This window comes from Anomaloglossus baeobatrachus, chromosome 2, assembly GCF_048569485.1.
Source record: "Anomaloglossus baeobatrachus isolate aAnoBae1 chromosome 2, aAnoBae1.hap1, whole genome shotgun sequence".
NCBI classification, from domain to species: Eukaryota; Metazoa; Chordata; class Amphibia; order Anura; family Aromobatidae; genus Anomaloglossus; species Anomaloglossus baeobatrachus.
In genome coordinates, this window is record NC_134354.1 from 790,201,213 (window position 1) to 790,217,536 (window position 16,324).

The 16,324-nt window shown below is 50.5% G+C and overlaps 1 protein-coding gene across 1 annotated transcript in view; it reads right to left on the reverse strand.

Moving 5' to 3' along the window:
* Positions 1-16,324, reverse strand: part of ARAP1 (ArfGAP with RhoGAP domain, ankyrin repeat and PH domain 1) — a 182,279-nt gene that overhangs the window by 100,366 nt on the left and 65,589 nt on the right. The window contains 2 exon segments of the mRNA XM_075337654.1: positions 2,279-2,340; positions 3,597-3,727. Coding sequence (XP_075193769.1) covers positions 2,279-2,340; positions 3,597-3,727 — 193 coding nt within the window.

Genomic DNA, 16,324 nt, shown 5'->3' on the forward strand with positions numbered 1-16,324 from the left:
TGCCACTTAGTGAAGAATAGTATCAGCTGATGGCCGATATAAAGGGGTCTCATTACCAAGGAGCCGCACAAGAAACATCTCATGATGGGTAAAACCAGTGAGCCGTCTCAAGACCTTCACAACCTTAGTGTTGTAAAACATACTGATGGCATTGCTTACAGAAGAATTTCTAAACTACTGAAAGTCGAGACTGTCAACCCTCGCTCTACTTAGACTAGCAAAAAATAAAGGGAGGGGGGGGGAACAGAAAAACCCAACGACAATATATTACTCCCAGGAATATAGCCTCCAACGCAATTATCCAAAGGCATTCCCATATACCAATTTATTAAATGGAGGGGAAAAAAGTTGGAGGCTATAATCCCCCTGGGATTAATATATCGCAGTTGGGTTTTGGGGGTTTTTTTCCCCTCCTTGTTATGATTCAGTGACCGAGGAGGATCAAAAAAAAGAGGGCAAAAACTAGGAAATCCAGAGTGTCACCAGAGTGGTGGGAAACTCAGCTGACTGCAGACCTGACACTGACAACACAACTAGAAGTAGCCGTGGGACGCACCTATGATGACCTGGTCGCCTCAACACAGCTGGAGAGCTAATTCTTCCTAAAAGGGACAAAACACGGAAAGCTAATCTGCCTCGGAGCAGTTCCCCAAAGATATAGATAGCCCCCAAACATATAAAGCCGGGGAGACAAGATGAAACAGTAAACCGGCAGAAAACAGATTCAGCAAAGATGAGGCCCAAACTATCTATATAGGAAAGGACAGAAAAGAGCACTGTCTGCAGCCACGCAAAACCCTAAAAGAACCAACATACCGGATAGGAAAAAAAGCTGAGACCACACGATCTCTCCCCCACTATATCCGTACTCTGGTGTTAATGGTTTCCAAGCAAAACACTAATATAAAGGAAGGACTAAAATTAATACCAAGCATGACAAAACACAAATACATTGCAGAATATGGAGCTAGGTACACAGACATTCCCAGCAGAGAATAATCCAACCCCACCCAGAACTCCACACAAGCAAAATCATGAAACCAGCCTTAATACCTCCAAATTAATCAACAGAAAAATAGAAACAAAACCAGCAGAGGTACAAGACCAAACTTATCCGTTAGGGCAGGCTCCAGACTGTCCACAGCACCAAAAGGAGACAACATTGATCATCGGCCCAGACCGAGAGAACGCTACTCAATTATATAGACCCAGTCTGAAGAACCTGATTTCCAATCATCATCAGCTGTCTGGCTTCTGTTAAGCACACCAACTCCACTACCAGCACTGGCCACAAGAGGGAGCCCCAAACCAGAACCCAGTCCAAATGTGTTCACAACACCTCCCTCTACCTTTTGCTAGTCTAAGTAGAGGGAGAGTCCACAGTCTATGTTGGTGTCATGAGTTTTAGGTAGGTTGTCTCACATTTAACCCATTACTTGCCAAATTAGAAATTTTCATATTTTTTTTTATTAAATGACAGATTTTTAATGTAAAAAAAAAATAATGAAATTTAAGCAAAATTAATGAATTTAATGTATAAATGAAATGAATTAATGATTAATTGAATTTAATGAATTTTAAGCAAAAAATTAGGCGTCCCAAAAAAAGGACATTGGTAGATAATAGGTTAAATTACAATGAAGCACAATTAATTTTGTCAAGTAACAGGTGTATATGGTTGTATCTAATGGAATAGATATAAGGGTGTTTTTATGTATTGCTCATATGCCTATGATTAAGAACTTTGTGCGAAACGCGTCAGCTTTCAGGGGCTGCGTCCCCACAGGAATTTTTTATTCTTGATATGCAAATAAAATATTGATGATGTTAATGAAGAGACGCCCGGTGCCGGAATTTCTCCTGTTCTTCATCGCTGCTTGTTGCCGGCTCCTGTGTTCTGTTAGAATCCGGCGAGGCACCACTTAACCCCTTCCTTGCTCCTGGTCAGTTGTGGTATTAATACTAGACCCCAGATGAAACCCCAATAATGACACCAGACTCTATACTGTATAATCACAAATGCAGACCGTTATGGAAATTACAGAGCCCTGTATTAATATCAGGCTATATATATGGGACTGCCCCTCCTCACTCCTGCTTTAGCGCTGGACATACTGTCTGATACGGGACAGCGCAGTGTGGCTGTACTCAAAGCGCAAGAGTGAAGCCGCTATACAAAGGCTGACTGCGGGTAACTGGGCGACGCCTGTGTCTCATGACAAAACGTGGGTGAAAGACGCGCTGTGTGAACTCTACATAATAACCAGGAGGGGCTCACATCTTGGCTCATCTCATAGATGCATCCGGAGTCACGACTTCGAATCTCCAACTTCTGAGGACCTGAAACGACAGGAAAAACGAAGAAAGTGAGAGCGAGATCCAGGAGCGTGCGGTGAACTATCCTCGAGAGATACACCTCTGCCTCCAGATCACAGCCCGCAGATGTCCCAGCAACCGGGAACCTTAAAGACTCCTTCAAGGTTTCCGAGCCTCACAGCTACCGGACTGATGGACTGACGTACCGCCGTGTCCTACATTCCACCATGTCCTGGATTACCGCATTGCAGGACATAGACGCACAGATGTCCGGCAACCCAGCAGTGGGTTCAACTGAGTCCACTGAGGGCAGCGGGGAAGCCCCCCTCGAGTGTGAACTCCAGTGAACCGATTGCCGCACTGCTCTGCTGCTGTGTCCCGCAATCCGGCAGTCCTGCAGCGGGTTCACCGATGGTCACACTTGGTACCAGGGGAACCCGGCTGTGAACTGTAGTAACCTGACTGACATCACCACTTCTCACAGCCGGTTCCCCCGCTGCTTTCAGTGTGTCCCAGGAGCTACAGTGATCTGTCACATTTCCCATCACAGTAGCTTCTGGATGTAGCAGAGCCGGGATTGTCGTGGGACGTCGTGTGGATCACATTGTACCTGCAGGCGTCTTTTGGAGGTTAATAAATTGGTGAAAGAGGGTGTATTTTTTTCTAATAAAAGGATTTTTGTGTATTTGTGTTTTTTTCTTTTTACGTACAGGGTTAGTAATGGGGGGAGGGATAAAGCCCACAGCTGTCTACTTTACCTGCGCCGATTATCACAAATAGGCGGGGACCGCACGTCAAAGTGGAGTAATACCCTGACAACATATTGTCCCCAGCAGCGTCCTGGGAGTCAGATGCGTCCAGGCGTCTTCCCCGCGCTGTGCCCATTCAATTTCAGCACTTCCATCCATTTCACCATTGTTACAGCCCCCCAGACTTCCTGCGAGGGTCCGCTGGAAAATTATTTGAATTTCCCATTGACTTGCATTAGACAAATAATCCAAACCCGAATATCTCACTACTCGCCCTTCACCAGTCACTATACGTTGTAGAAGAATTTGTGATATTCGGAAACTACTTGATGAATCGAGCCCTCACCCTACAAGACATTCTACTGGCCGGCGGCCTCCAGAGTAAAAAGGGTTAATTACTGTACAAAACCACTGAGCAAACCCGGAAGCAGTGGCAGAACATTACAGTTTCCTGAGCTCTGATTGGTGAACAGCTGATGACATCACTGGTCCCTGAGCACAAGCACCTGAGGAAGACCGAGCGAAACTTACTGTCACGCGGCAACGGCAGCGGCTGGACCAGCGGATCTCGAGGAAACATGCGGGGGACAGGCTTAGGAACAGGCGGGAAGAAAGCCAAGTGATCCTCATCCAACCTCGGCTCATCACAAGACGGAGACGAGCTGGAAAATAACAGAGAAGGAACAATTAGTAACATCACCAGATCCTGCACCACGTACATGTATCACCGTGTTACATAGGACTGCAGGTGACATCTACTACATTATCTGTACTCAGAGATATCACTGTGTTATCTGTGGTGTTACATAGGACTGCAGGTGACCTCTGCTACATTATCTGTCCTCAGAGATATCACTGTGTTATCTGTGGTGTTACATAGGACTGCAGGTGACATCTACTACATTATCTGTACTCAGAGATATCACTGTGTTATCTGTGGTGTTACATAGGACTGCAGGTAACATCTACTACATTATCTGTATTCAGAGATATCACTGTGTTATCTGTGGTGTTACATAGGACTGCAGGTGACCTCTACTACATTATCTATACTCAGAGAGATCACTGTGTTATCTGTGGTGTTACATAGGACTGCAGGTGACATCTACTACATTATCTGTACTCAGAGATATTACTGTGTTATCTGTGGTGTTACATAGGACTGCAGGTGACATCTGCTACATTATCTGTACTCAGAGATATCACTGTGTTATCTGTGGTGTTACATAGGACTGCAGGTAACATCTACTACATTATCTGTATTCAGAGATATCACTGTGTTATCTGTGGTGTTACATAGGACTGCAGGTGACCTCTACTACATTATCTATACTCAGAGAGATCACTGTGTTATCTGTGGTGTTACATAGGACTGCAGGTGACATCTACTACATTATCTGTACTCAGAGATATCACTGTGTTATCTGTGGTGTTACATAGGACTGCAGGTGACATCTGCTACATTATCTGTACTCAGAGATCACTGTGTTATCTGTGGTGTTACATAGGACTGCAGGTGACATCTACTACATTATCTGCACTCAGAGATATCACTGTATCTGTGGTGTTACATAGGACTGCAGGTGATATCCGTCATTCTATTGCTGGGCAGAGATGGAGGATGTATGATATCGCTGCACACAGCTGTAGAAAATACAACCACTGTTCCGGCCGATGGACGGCAACAACAGGAAGAGAAATGTGGCCATGATTTCCGCTCCTGAGGTAACGCTGCTTCTGTGTGTGAAAACAGGCTTCAAGCAGCTCACGTAACCAAGGGCCCGAGAAGACGAGCAACCATCACCATAGCAACAAAAAGGTCAGCTTTCATTTTACAAACCATGTGGCTGAAAACAACCAATGGCAAAACAGCATTCCGACCTACTGAAAACCTGATTGGTTGCCGAGTCACAAGGCCGAACCCACAGATATCCCCTCTTATTACAGCACAGGGGAGATATCGCCTCTTATTACAGCACAGGGGAGATATCGCCTCTTATTACAGCACAGAGGAGATATCGCCTCTTATTACAGCACAGGGGAGATATCACCTCTTATTACAGCACAGGGGAGATATCACCTCTTATTACAGCACAGGGGAGATATCGCCTCTTATTACAGCACAGGGGAGATATCACCTCTTATTACAGCACAGGGGAGATATCACCTCTTATTACAGCACAGGGGAGATATCACCTCTTATTACAGCACAGGGGAGATATCACCTCTTATTACAGCACAGGGGAGATATCACCTCTTATTACAGCACAGGGGAGATATCACCTCTTATTACAGCACAGGGGAGATATCACCTCTTATTACAGCACAGGGGAGATATCCCATCTTATTACAGCACAGGGGAGATATCGCCTCTTATTACAGCACAAGGGTGATATCACCTCTTATTACAGCACAGGGGAGATATCACCTCTTATTACAGCACAGGGGAGATATCACCTCTTATTACAGCACAGGGGAGATATCACCTCTTATTACAGCACAGGGGAGATATCACCTCTTATTACAGCACAGGGGAGATATCACCTCTTATTACAGCACAGGGGAGATATCACCTCTTATTACAGCACAGGGGAGATATCACCTCTTATTACAGCACAGGGGAGATATCACCTCTTATTACAGCACAGGGGAGATATCCCATCTTATTACAGCACAGGGGAGATATCGCCTCTTATTACAGCACAGGGGAGATATCGCCTCTTATTACAGCACAGGGGAGATATCACCTCTTATTACAGCACAGGGGAGATATCACCTCTTATTACAGCACAGGGGAGATATCACCTCTTATTACAGCACAGGGGAGATATCACCTCTTATTACAGCACAGGGGAGATATCACCTCTTATTACAGCACAGGGGAGATATCACCTCTTATTACAGCACAGGGGAGATATAACCTCTTATTACAGCACAGGGGAGATATCCCATCTTATTACAGCACAGGGGAGATATCGCCTCTTATTACAGCACAAGGGTGATATCACCTCTTATTACAGCACAGGGGAGATATCACCTCTTATTACAGCACAGGGGAGATATCACCTCTTATTACAGCACAGGGGAGATATCACCTCTTATTACAGCACAGGGGAGATATCCCATCTTATTACAGCACAGGGGAGATATCGCCTCTTATTACAGCACAAGGGTGATATCACCTCTTATTACAGCACAGGGGAGATATCACCTCTTATTACAGCACAGGGGAGATATCACCTCTTATTACAGCACAGGGGAGATATCACCTCTTATTACAGCACAGGGGAGATATCGCCTCTTATTACAGCACAGAGGAGATATCGCCTCTTATTACAGCACAGGGGAGATATCACCTCTTATTACAGCACAGAGGAGATATCGCCTCTTATTACAGCACAGGGGAGATATCACCTCTTATTACAGCACAGAGGAGATATCGCCTCTTATTACAGCACAGGGGAGATATCACCTCTTATTACAGCACAGAGGAGATATCGCCTCTTATTACAGCACAGGGGAGATATCACCTCTTATTACAGCACAGAGGTGATATCACCTCTTATTACAGCACAGGGGAGATATCGCGTCAGCTTTTTATCAGCCAGTAAACATGTGGGGATTGCCTGCCAATCAGGAATGCCGTAGTCATGTTGGCTTTTGGCATTACTGTGATTGGTTGGACGTATAGGGTCAGACCCAGAGACGCCATGTTTACCGGATTCGACCCGGAAATAATTTAGGGACTAGGGAGAGATTCTGCTGGAGAAGGGACAGCACCTTCTGATATAACAGTAATCATCAGTCTTTTTCAGGACTAAGAGAAAGCTATTCTAGTCTCTAATAATCCCGCTCTTATTCTGCATTTGGTGTAGGGCAAGTTCTGGAGTAGGGATAGTGTATTAGAGGCCTGTGGGCAGGGATTCTAGCCTTACAGACCGTGCTGCTTCTTCTGCGTAAGAAATATCTATTCTCTAATAATACCGCAATCACCTGCAAATATCATTTAAAATGCGCAAAGTGTGCAGTACGGGACGTGGAAGTGTACGTCACGCTAATGATGGTGCATGCAGAGGCCGTGGCCCTGAGCTAGGGAAAACTGGACAGGCTGCGGGAGCCCAGCAAACACACGTATCATCCAGACCTTGCTTCCTGTCTCACTTTGCCGGGGGTCACGGGACACGACTGTTGAAGTCAGGACAGTGCGAGCAGATTGTGGGCTGGATGGCAGACAAAGCTTCCAGTCAGTTTCCCAGCACCACCCGGTCTTCCACAGTCCAGTCTGAATAGTGACGAGTCAGGAGCACATAATCCTCACCCTGATCCTCTTTCCTCCCACCATGGTGAGTCTAAGGAGAAAAGCAACCCCACACTTAGACACTCCGAGGAGCTCTTTACCTTTCCATTTATGGATTCTTCTGGCCTCTCACCGTGCAAATTTCAAGAGGCACATGAGGAGGAGATGGTGTGTGGTGATCACCGAATATGTGAACAGCAACAGTCAGAAGAAGACGATGGTGGGGAATGGCAATTAGTGTCTCAAGAGGTGGACGACAATGAGAGACAGTTGCCAACAAGTCGTGATAAGTCAACAAGTCAGGAGGAGAACCAGAGTGTGACAGTAGAAGACGAGGTGGTGAACGATGAAGTCACTGACCTAACATGGGAAGGCGACATGCAGAGCGAGGAGAGAAGATCAATGGGGAAGGGATCTGCAGCAATGGAAGAGGCAGTGGGAAGGCCAGAAGGAAAAAGGCGGACAACTGTTCCCCAGAGCGCTCACAAAGAGCGTCATTCCAGGTCAAGGGTTAGGTGTTCCCCAGTATGGCGTTTTTGGTTTGGTTTATTTTTGGTTTGTTTTTTGGCAGAAGACAAGAACATAGTAATTTGCAACCTTTGCCATACCAAGCTCAGTAGGGAACAGACCATCCCCAGCCTGACCACCACCAGAATGCTCAGGCACGTCATGTAATCAACCGACTAGGTGGGCTGAACGCCTGGTCCACAACCAGTGTCTGCAGGTGACACCACTGCCTTTCTCCCTGTGTTACATGCTGGGCAATCCCCTGTCCTGGACACAAGCGCAGATGCCTCCCACCCGGAACATGTCGTTAAACATGTGTAACCACTATCAGCAACCACTATCAGCAACCACGTCCACTTCCTTGTCTCAGCGCAGCGTTCAGCAGTGTCTAGCCCAGGCCTTGCAACACAAGCGTAAATATGCAGCCACCCACCCTCTTCCTCCTCCATCTCCGAATTGTCTCCTCATCAGTCACGAGCTGGAAGCACGGCCTCGGTGAATCGGCAGCAACAAGCGCTGCTGAAACTCATCTATAGGTGACAATCCGCAACCGCCGCAGAGATGTGGAAAGCGCTAACAGAGCAGACATATCTGTGGCTCTCTCCGCTGAACCTCCAACCAGGAATGGTCGTGTGTGATGATGGCCTGGTGGTGGCTCTGAAGCTTGGGACGCTGACACACATACCATGCCCGGCTTACATGCTTTCTGAAAACCTACCCAGATTTGCCTGAGCTACTTGTGAAGGTGCACCATGTGTGCACCCATTTACGCAAGTCACCTACAGCTGCCGCCAGTCTGACAGTGCTGCCGCCAGTCTGACAGTGCTGCCGCAGCGCGTGCGAGTGCCAGGTCACCGACTGATTTGCGATGTGACTACGCTCTTGAACTCAACATTTCGTATGTTGGCGAGGCTATGTTAGCAGCAGAGGGCAGTAGTTGAATACCAGCTACAACATGGCCGTCGGTATTACGGTCAGCCTCCGCACATAAGAACGGACGAGTGGCCATGGAGGTCTGACATCTGTGCAGGTCTCCAAAACTGAGGAATAGGCCAAGATGGTGAGAGGCGATGACTCCAAAATCAGCGTAGCCGTCCCATTTCTGTGTCTACGCACATGCTTGCTGCTCACAATGAAAGCGGTGGCTTTGTGTGCGGAAATGGTGGAGATGGAGGAAGAAAGTTCACAGGGTGACAATACCCAGCCTCATCTCATCTTCACAGCACGGATTGGGTGATGAAGAGGAGGCGGCTGAGGATGAAGAACAAGAGATTGTGGTCATCTCTACAGAGGGTACGACCCTCACCAGCTTCATCCAGCCTCTCCTTCCTGCGGTCCAGAGGGGTAATAAAATGGTGCAATACCAGACGGCCATAGCTGGAGAACTGTTGAAAAAATCTCGATCTGACAACGCTTGTGGCAGAAGTCAGAGTTCTTTGGACAACCAAGGAGTAAAGAGCAAGGAGTCATACATCAAGTCCATCAGAGGCCGGGGAACACTATCAAAAGGTCTGGGGCAGGTTCATTACACGCTCCCATCGCCCAGGACCTGCTGCTCAGGAGGGAACATTCTGTGAAGATGGTGAAGGATTACCAGGCCGACCATACCCCAATCCGCCATGGTTCCTCTGTGCTGTACCACTATTTGGTATCCAAGTTGGACCTGTGGTATGAACTGTCGCTCTACGCTTTGAAGATGCTGCCCTGCCGCTAGCGTTTTGTCCGAGTGTTTTAGTGGCACAGGAGGCAAAATAACAGATAGGCGCATCCACCTGACAACTGACCATGCTGACAGGCTGCCGCTTACCAAAACGAAGAAACCATGGATTAGCCCAGACTATCAACCCCATCGGATGATCGCAGCCGGCCCTAAAGGCAGCTGTAATGTTCCTTTTATTGTGGTGTATTCCCATGCACAGCTTCCCACCCAAACGAAGGGTGGACAGCGGTTTTCTTTTGTCTTCTTTTCTGTGTCCTCCTCCTTCACCATGTCAACAGGGTCATGCTGCAGTCCTCGGTATTAATTTTTCCAGGGTGTGTATGACGCCCCAATACATTATTTTTGAGGCTTTATACATAATATATGTGTATACATGGTGAAATGTTTTTCAACCCTTCCTTTACCTGTGTAGGAGTCCCACTACTTCCAAATGGCAAAAAAAAAAATGTTTGCCATCTCTTCCAGAATGCATCGGAGTGCCTCCTCCTAATTTTCGGCAGCCCTTACACTTGGTGCATAGTCTTTATAAGTAGGCTTTATTAGTGTAGGGCTAGTTGCTGAAGAAAGGATCATTTACTATTACAAATGTCACAGGGTCTTTCTCCCATATCACACAATCAACAGAGCGGGAGATGTCTGTACAATCCAAGACACTTTATTCCAAGCAAATTAAACGGTCCATAAAATAATCCACCACACAGGAGGGTAAAAATAGTGTAGAACACGAATATAGTCCAGTAAGTGCATAAATGTCCCGGGGATGAGTCACGGTCCTCCAACAGTACTCCAGGGATATCGGGGTTTCTCACAGTCTCTCTGGGGTGCTGGCCGCAGCCTCAACTTTTCCCTCAGATGATCAATGTTGCTTTTTCTCTCTTGTAAGTCTCACCCAGAATGACTAATTCCCCCAGGTAAGCAGAGAGTTTGGGTGGATCTCAGGCCCCCCTCCCCCAGACCAAAGGACAGAAACACTACAGGGGGTGATTACCTACAGACAATACAATGTACACACAAGCAAGACAGAGAATGGTCAGTGAACCACGCCTAAAATACGAACCTACACAACATGATACACAACCCTCTATATTACACCGGCATAAAGGCAATGTTTCTGTGCTTACTGTTGTTGCTGCTGCAACTTAAAACCAAAAGGAGTTTTCCAGCCTTCATGTATTAGATTCTATTCCTTATTAATACCGCTGTTAGCTGCATGTGTAATTTAATATGCGCCAGTCATGCAGTAAAGGACGGGGAAGTGGACGTGCTGCTGATGGCGCACACATACACCGAGGTCTGGAGACAGGGGACGTGGACGTGCTGCTGATGGTGCACGCACACACCGAGGTCTGGAGACAGGGGATGTGGACGTGCTGCTGATGGTGCATGCACAGGCCGAGGTCTGGATGCAGGGGACGTGGACGTGCTGCTGATGACGCACGCACAGGCCGAGATCTGGAGGCAGGGGACGTGGACGTGCTGCTGATGGTGCACGCACAGGCCAAGGTCTGGATGCAGGGGACGTGGACGTGCTGCTGATGGTGCATGCACAGGCCGAGGTCTGGATGCAGGGGACGTGGACGTGCTGCTGATGGTGCATGCACAGGCCGAGGTCTGGATGCAGGGGACGTGGACGTGCTGCTGATGACGCACGCACAGGCCGAGGTCTGGAGGCAGGGGACGTGGACGTGCTGCTGATGACGCACGCACAGGCCGAGATCTGGAGGCAGGGGACGTGGACGTGCTGCTGATGGTGCACGCACAGGCCAAGGTCTGGATGCAGGGGACGTGGACGTGCTGCTGATGGTGCATGCACAGGCCGAGGTCTGGATGCAGGGGACGTGGACGTGCTGCTGATGGTGCACGCACACACCGAGGTCTGGATGCAGGGGACGTGGACGTGCTGCTGATGACGCACGCACAGGCCGAGATCTGGAGGCAGGGGACGTGGACGTGCTGCTGATGGTGCACGCACAGGCCAAGGTCTGGATGCAGGGGACGTGGACGTGCTGCTGATGGTGCATGCACAGGCCGAGGTCTGGATGCAGGGGACGTGGACGTGCTGCTGATGGTGCATGCACAGGCCGAGGTCTGGATGCAGGGGACGTGGACGTGCTGCTGATGACGCACGCACAGGCCGAGGTCTGGAGGCAGGGGACGTGGACGTGCTGCTGATGGTGCACGCACAGGCCGAGGTCTGGATGCAGGGGACGTGGACGTGCTGCTGATGGTGCATGCACAGGCCGAGGTCTGGATGCAGGGGACGTGGACGTGCTGCTGATGACGCACGCATAGTCAGAGGTCTGAAGGCAGGGGACGTGGACGTGCTGCTGATGACGCACGCACAGGCCGAGGCCTGAAGGCAGGGGACGTGGACGTGCTGCTGATGACGCACGCACAGGCCGAGGTCTGGAGGCAGGGGACGTGGACGTGCTGTTGATGACGCACGCACAGGCCGAGGTCTGGATGCAGGGGACGTGGACGTGCTGCTGATGGTGCATGCACAGGCCGAGGTCTGGATGCAGGGGACGTGGACGTGCTGCTGATGGTGCATGCACAGGCCGAGGTCTGGATGCAGGGGACGTGGACGTGCTGCTGATGACGCACGCACAGGCCGAGGTCTGGAGGCAGGGGACGTGGACGTGCTGCTGATGGTGCACGCACAGGCCGAGGTCTGGATGCAGGGGACGTGGACGTGCTGCTGATGGTGCATGCACAGGCCGAGGTCTGGATGCAGGGGACGTGGACGTGCTGCTGATGACGCACGCATAGTCAGAGGTCTGAAGGCAGGGGACGTGGACGTGCTGCTGATGACGCACGCACAGGCCGAGGCCTGAAGGCAGGGGACGTGGACGTGCTGCTGATGACGCACGCACAGGCCGAGGTCTGGAGGCAGGGGACGTGGACGTGCTGCTGATGACGCACGCACAGGCCGAGGTCTGGATGCAGGGGACGTGGACGTGCTGCTGATGGTGCATGCACAGGCCGAGGTCTGGATGCAGGGGACGTGGACGTGCTGCTGATGGTGCATGCAATGGCGGCATTTATGAATTTTGGGCACGACGTGCACGCCATTATGCGTGACTTGGGCATCTTGTAACAGTCATCCGGTGGAGATACCGTTTGACTGCACTTCCCCACAGAAACTCCCCTGATGAACTGAGGTTGAAACGTTGGGAGTGGGCATGGTGATTATATGCCCTATTTTTGGTTGAGGTCTCAGAGGGATCTAGACATGCTGGCGAAACAGCCCCCTGCCTGAACCTCCAACCATTTGTTCAATGCCTGCGAATCTCCGGACTGGTAAGACCGTTCCCACCTAAGGTGGGATTTATGAAACATATGGTTCGTAATGGTCTAGGAGTTTTTATCTCTTTTGACACACACAGACATACATCTTCCCTAGTTTGGGGTTCTGATTGTTGATGTTGCGTGTGTCAGTGTCTCAGGTGGTGACCAGCAACTATAAGGTGTAGAAAGTCCTACCGTGGTACCTCTCTGGGACACAGTTTGTTTGGGCCTACCATACATAGCCCAATTTTAGTTTGGGTGGTTTCGTGCCACCGTTGTTTCTAATCTTGTGAGCTGTCCTCACTTTTATCTGCATAATATTAAACGTTATGTTTTAGGGTTTATCCTTTTTCAATTCTCTGATCCAGCTAATTTTGTTCAATTACTGTGGATTCAAATTTTGGTATACTGCTATTTACCCTGACTGCTGTGTGAGGACAACAAACCCGCTCATTCTCAATACTAACTTACATCACTCCTGGAGGCCAAACAATGCTGACAGGTTGTCAGCTGAATGACTTCTAATAACCAGTCTCTGAGTGAGAAGGTTTTTATAATTGTACCAGAATGGACTCCGCGACCGTCCTCCGCTCAGTCTCCTGCTGCGTGTAAAATCCCTCCTTTGAATCTTTGCTATGCCTTCTGAGTGCGTAGTCTGTACCAGGGTAGGAGTCTGACTAAATTTTGGGTCAATTTTAAGAAGTATCAGAGGCCGTCCTCTACGTATCTTCCAGGGGCTATTGCAGTTCCTCCTCCAGCCCTCGCACTTAGTGCAAAGCCTTTATTATATACTAGAAGGTGGCCCGATTCTACGCATCGGGTATTCTAGAATTTACGTATTGTGTAGTTCATGTATGATTTTTGTTATATATATATATATATATATATATATATATATATATATATATATATATATATATATATATATATATAGATGTTGTTGTGTGTAGTTACCAAGTGTTTGTGTAGGGGCTGTACATGTTCTGGGTGTTGTCTGGGTGTGATGGGGGGGTGAGAGCAGTGTTGTTTGTGTGTTGCGTTGTTTGTGGAGCGCTGTGTGTGTAGCGTTGTGTGTGTGTGTTGCGCGGTTTGTGTGTGTGTGGTGTGTTTTGGGGGAGGTATGTTTTGTGCAATGTGTGTGTTGTGCGGTATGTGCGTATATTTGTGTGTGCAGCGTTGTCTGTGTGTTGGTGTCTGTGTAGGGCAGTTGTTTGTGGTTCCCAGTGTGTGTGTGTGGTGTGTTGTGCAGTGCGCGCGTGTGTGTGTGTGTGTGTGTTGGGGGGAGGTGTGCACTTCCCATCGTGCTCCATCCCTCATGCAGCGCACTCCCCATCGTGCTCCATCCCACATGCAGCGCACTCCCTATCATGCTCCATCTCCCATCCTGCGCACTCCCAAACGTGCTCCATCCGCCATGCTGCGCACTCCGAAACGTGCTCCATCCGCCATGCTGCGCACTCCCAAACGTGCTCCATCCGCCATGCTGCGCACTCCCAAACGTGCTCCATCCGCCATGCTGCGCACTCCCCATCGTGCTCCATCCCCCATGCTGCGCACTCCCAAACGTGCTCCATCCGCCATGCTGCGCACTCCCCATCGTGCTCCATCTCCCATGCTGCGCACTCCCAAACGTGCTCCATCCGCCATGCTGCGCACTCCCAAACGTGCTTCATCCGCCATACTCCGCACTCCCCATCGTGCTCCATCCCCCATGCAGCGCACTCCCCATCGTGCTCCATCCCCTATGCTGCGCACCCCCCATCGTGCTCCATCTCCCATGCTGCGCACTCCCAAACGTGCTCCATCCGCCATGCTGCGCACTCCCAAACGTGGTCCATCCGCCATGCTGCGCACTCCCAAACGTGCTCCATCCGCCATGCTGCGCACTCCCAAACGTGCTCCATCCGCCATACTCCGCACTCCCCATCGTGCTGAATCCCCCATGCTGCGCACTCCCAAACGTGCTCCATCCGCCATGCTGCGCACTCCCAAACGTGCTCCATCCGCATGCTGCGCACTCCCAAACGTGCTCCATCCGCCATGCTGCGCACTCCCAAACGTGCTCCATCCGCCATGCTGCGCACTCCCAAACGTGCTCCATCCGCCATGCTGCGCACTCCCAAACGTGCTCCATCCGCCATGCTGCGCACTCCCAAACGTGCTCCATCCGCCATGCTGCGCACTTCCAAACGTGCTCCATCCGCCATGCTGCGCACTCCCAAACGTGCTCCATCTGCCATGCTGCGCCAGCATCAGCCTCTCTACCCGCAGCATCAGCCTCTCTGCCCGCAGCATCAGCCTCTCTGTCCCCAGCATCAGCCTCTCTGTCCCCAGCATCAGCCTCTCTGTCCCCAGCATCAGCCTCTCTGTCCCCAGCATCAGCCTCTCTGTCCCCAGCATCAGCCTCTCTGTCCCCAGCATCAGCCTCTGTCCCCAGCATCAGCCTCTCTGTCCCCAGCATCAGCCTCTCTCATCCCAGCATCAGCCTCTCTGTCCCCAGCATCAGCCTCTCTGTCCCCAGCATCAGCCTCTCCTCTCTGTCCCCAGCATCAGCCTCTCTCCTCCCAGCCTTCCCCAGCAGCCTCTCTCCTCCCAGCCTCCCCCAGCATCAGCCTCTCTCCTCCCAGCCTCCCCCAGCATCAGCCTCTCTTCTTCCAGCCTCCCCCAGCATCAGCCTCTCTTCTTCCAGCCTCCCCCAGCATCAGCCTCTCTCCTTCCAGCCTACCCCAGCATCAGCCTCCCTCTCCCAGCCTTCCCCAGGATCAGCCTCTCTCCTCCCAGCCTCCGTCCTCCCAGCCTTCCCCAGCATCAGCTTTCCCCTCCCAGCCTCCCTCAGCATCAGCCTACCCCAGCATCAGCCTCTCTCCTCCCAGCCTCAGCCTCTCTCCTTCCAGCCTCCCCCAGCATCAGCCTCCCCTTCCCAGCCTTCCCCTGGATCAGCCTCTCTCCTCCCAGCCTCCTTCCTCCCAGCCTCCTCCTCCCAGCCTCCTTCAGCATCAGCCTTCCCCTCCCAGTCTCCCCCAGCATCAGCCTCTCCCTCCCAGCCTTCCCCAAGATCAGCCTCTCTGCTCCCAGCCTCCTCCAGCACGCCGTGCTCCTCTGGCGACACTCACACACACGATCGCATCCACTCACACACACAATCGCATACACTCACACACACCCGATCCCGACACTCACACACACCCGATCGCATACACTCACACACACAGACACTGACGATATCGCACATACGCGCTCACAGTCACAACATCCGGAGATACCACATGCTTCTGGCCATGTGATCCTCCGTCAGGTCCTGGAAGGTCACAACAGCACAGTATCGAGGCCGAGAAGCAAGCGATATCGCCGGATGCTGTGAGTGTGTGGATGCGATCTGATGTGTGTGTGAGGTGTGTGTGAGAGTGAGTGTGAGAGTGAGTGTGAGCTGATGTGTGTGTGTGTATG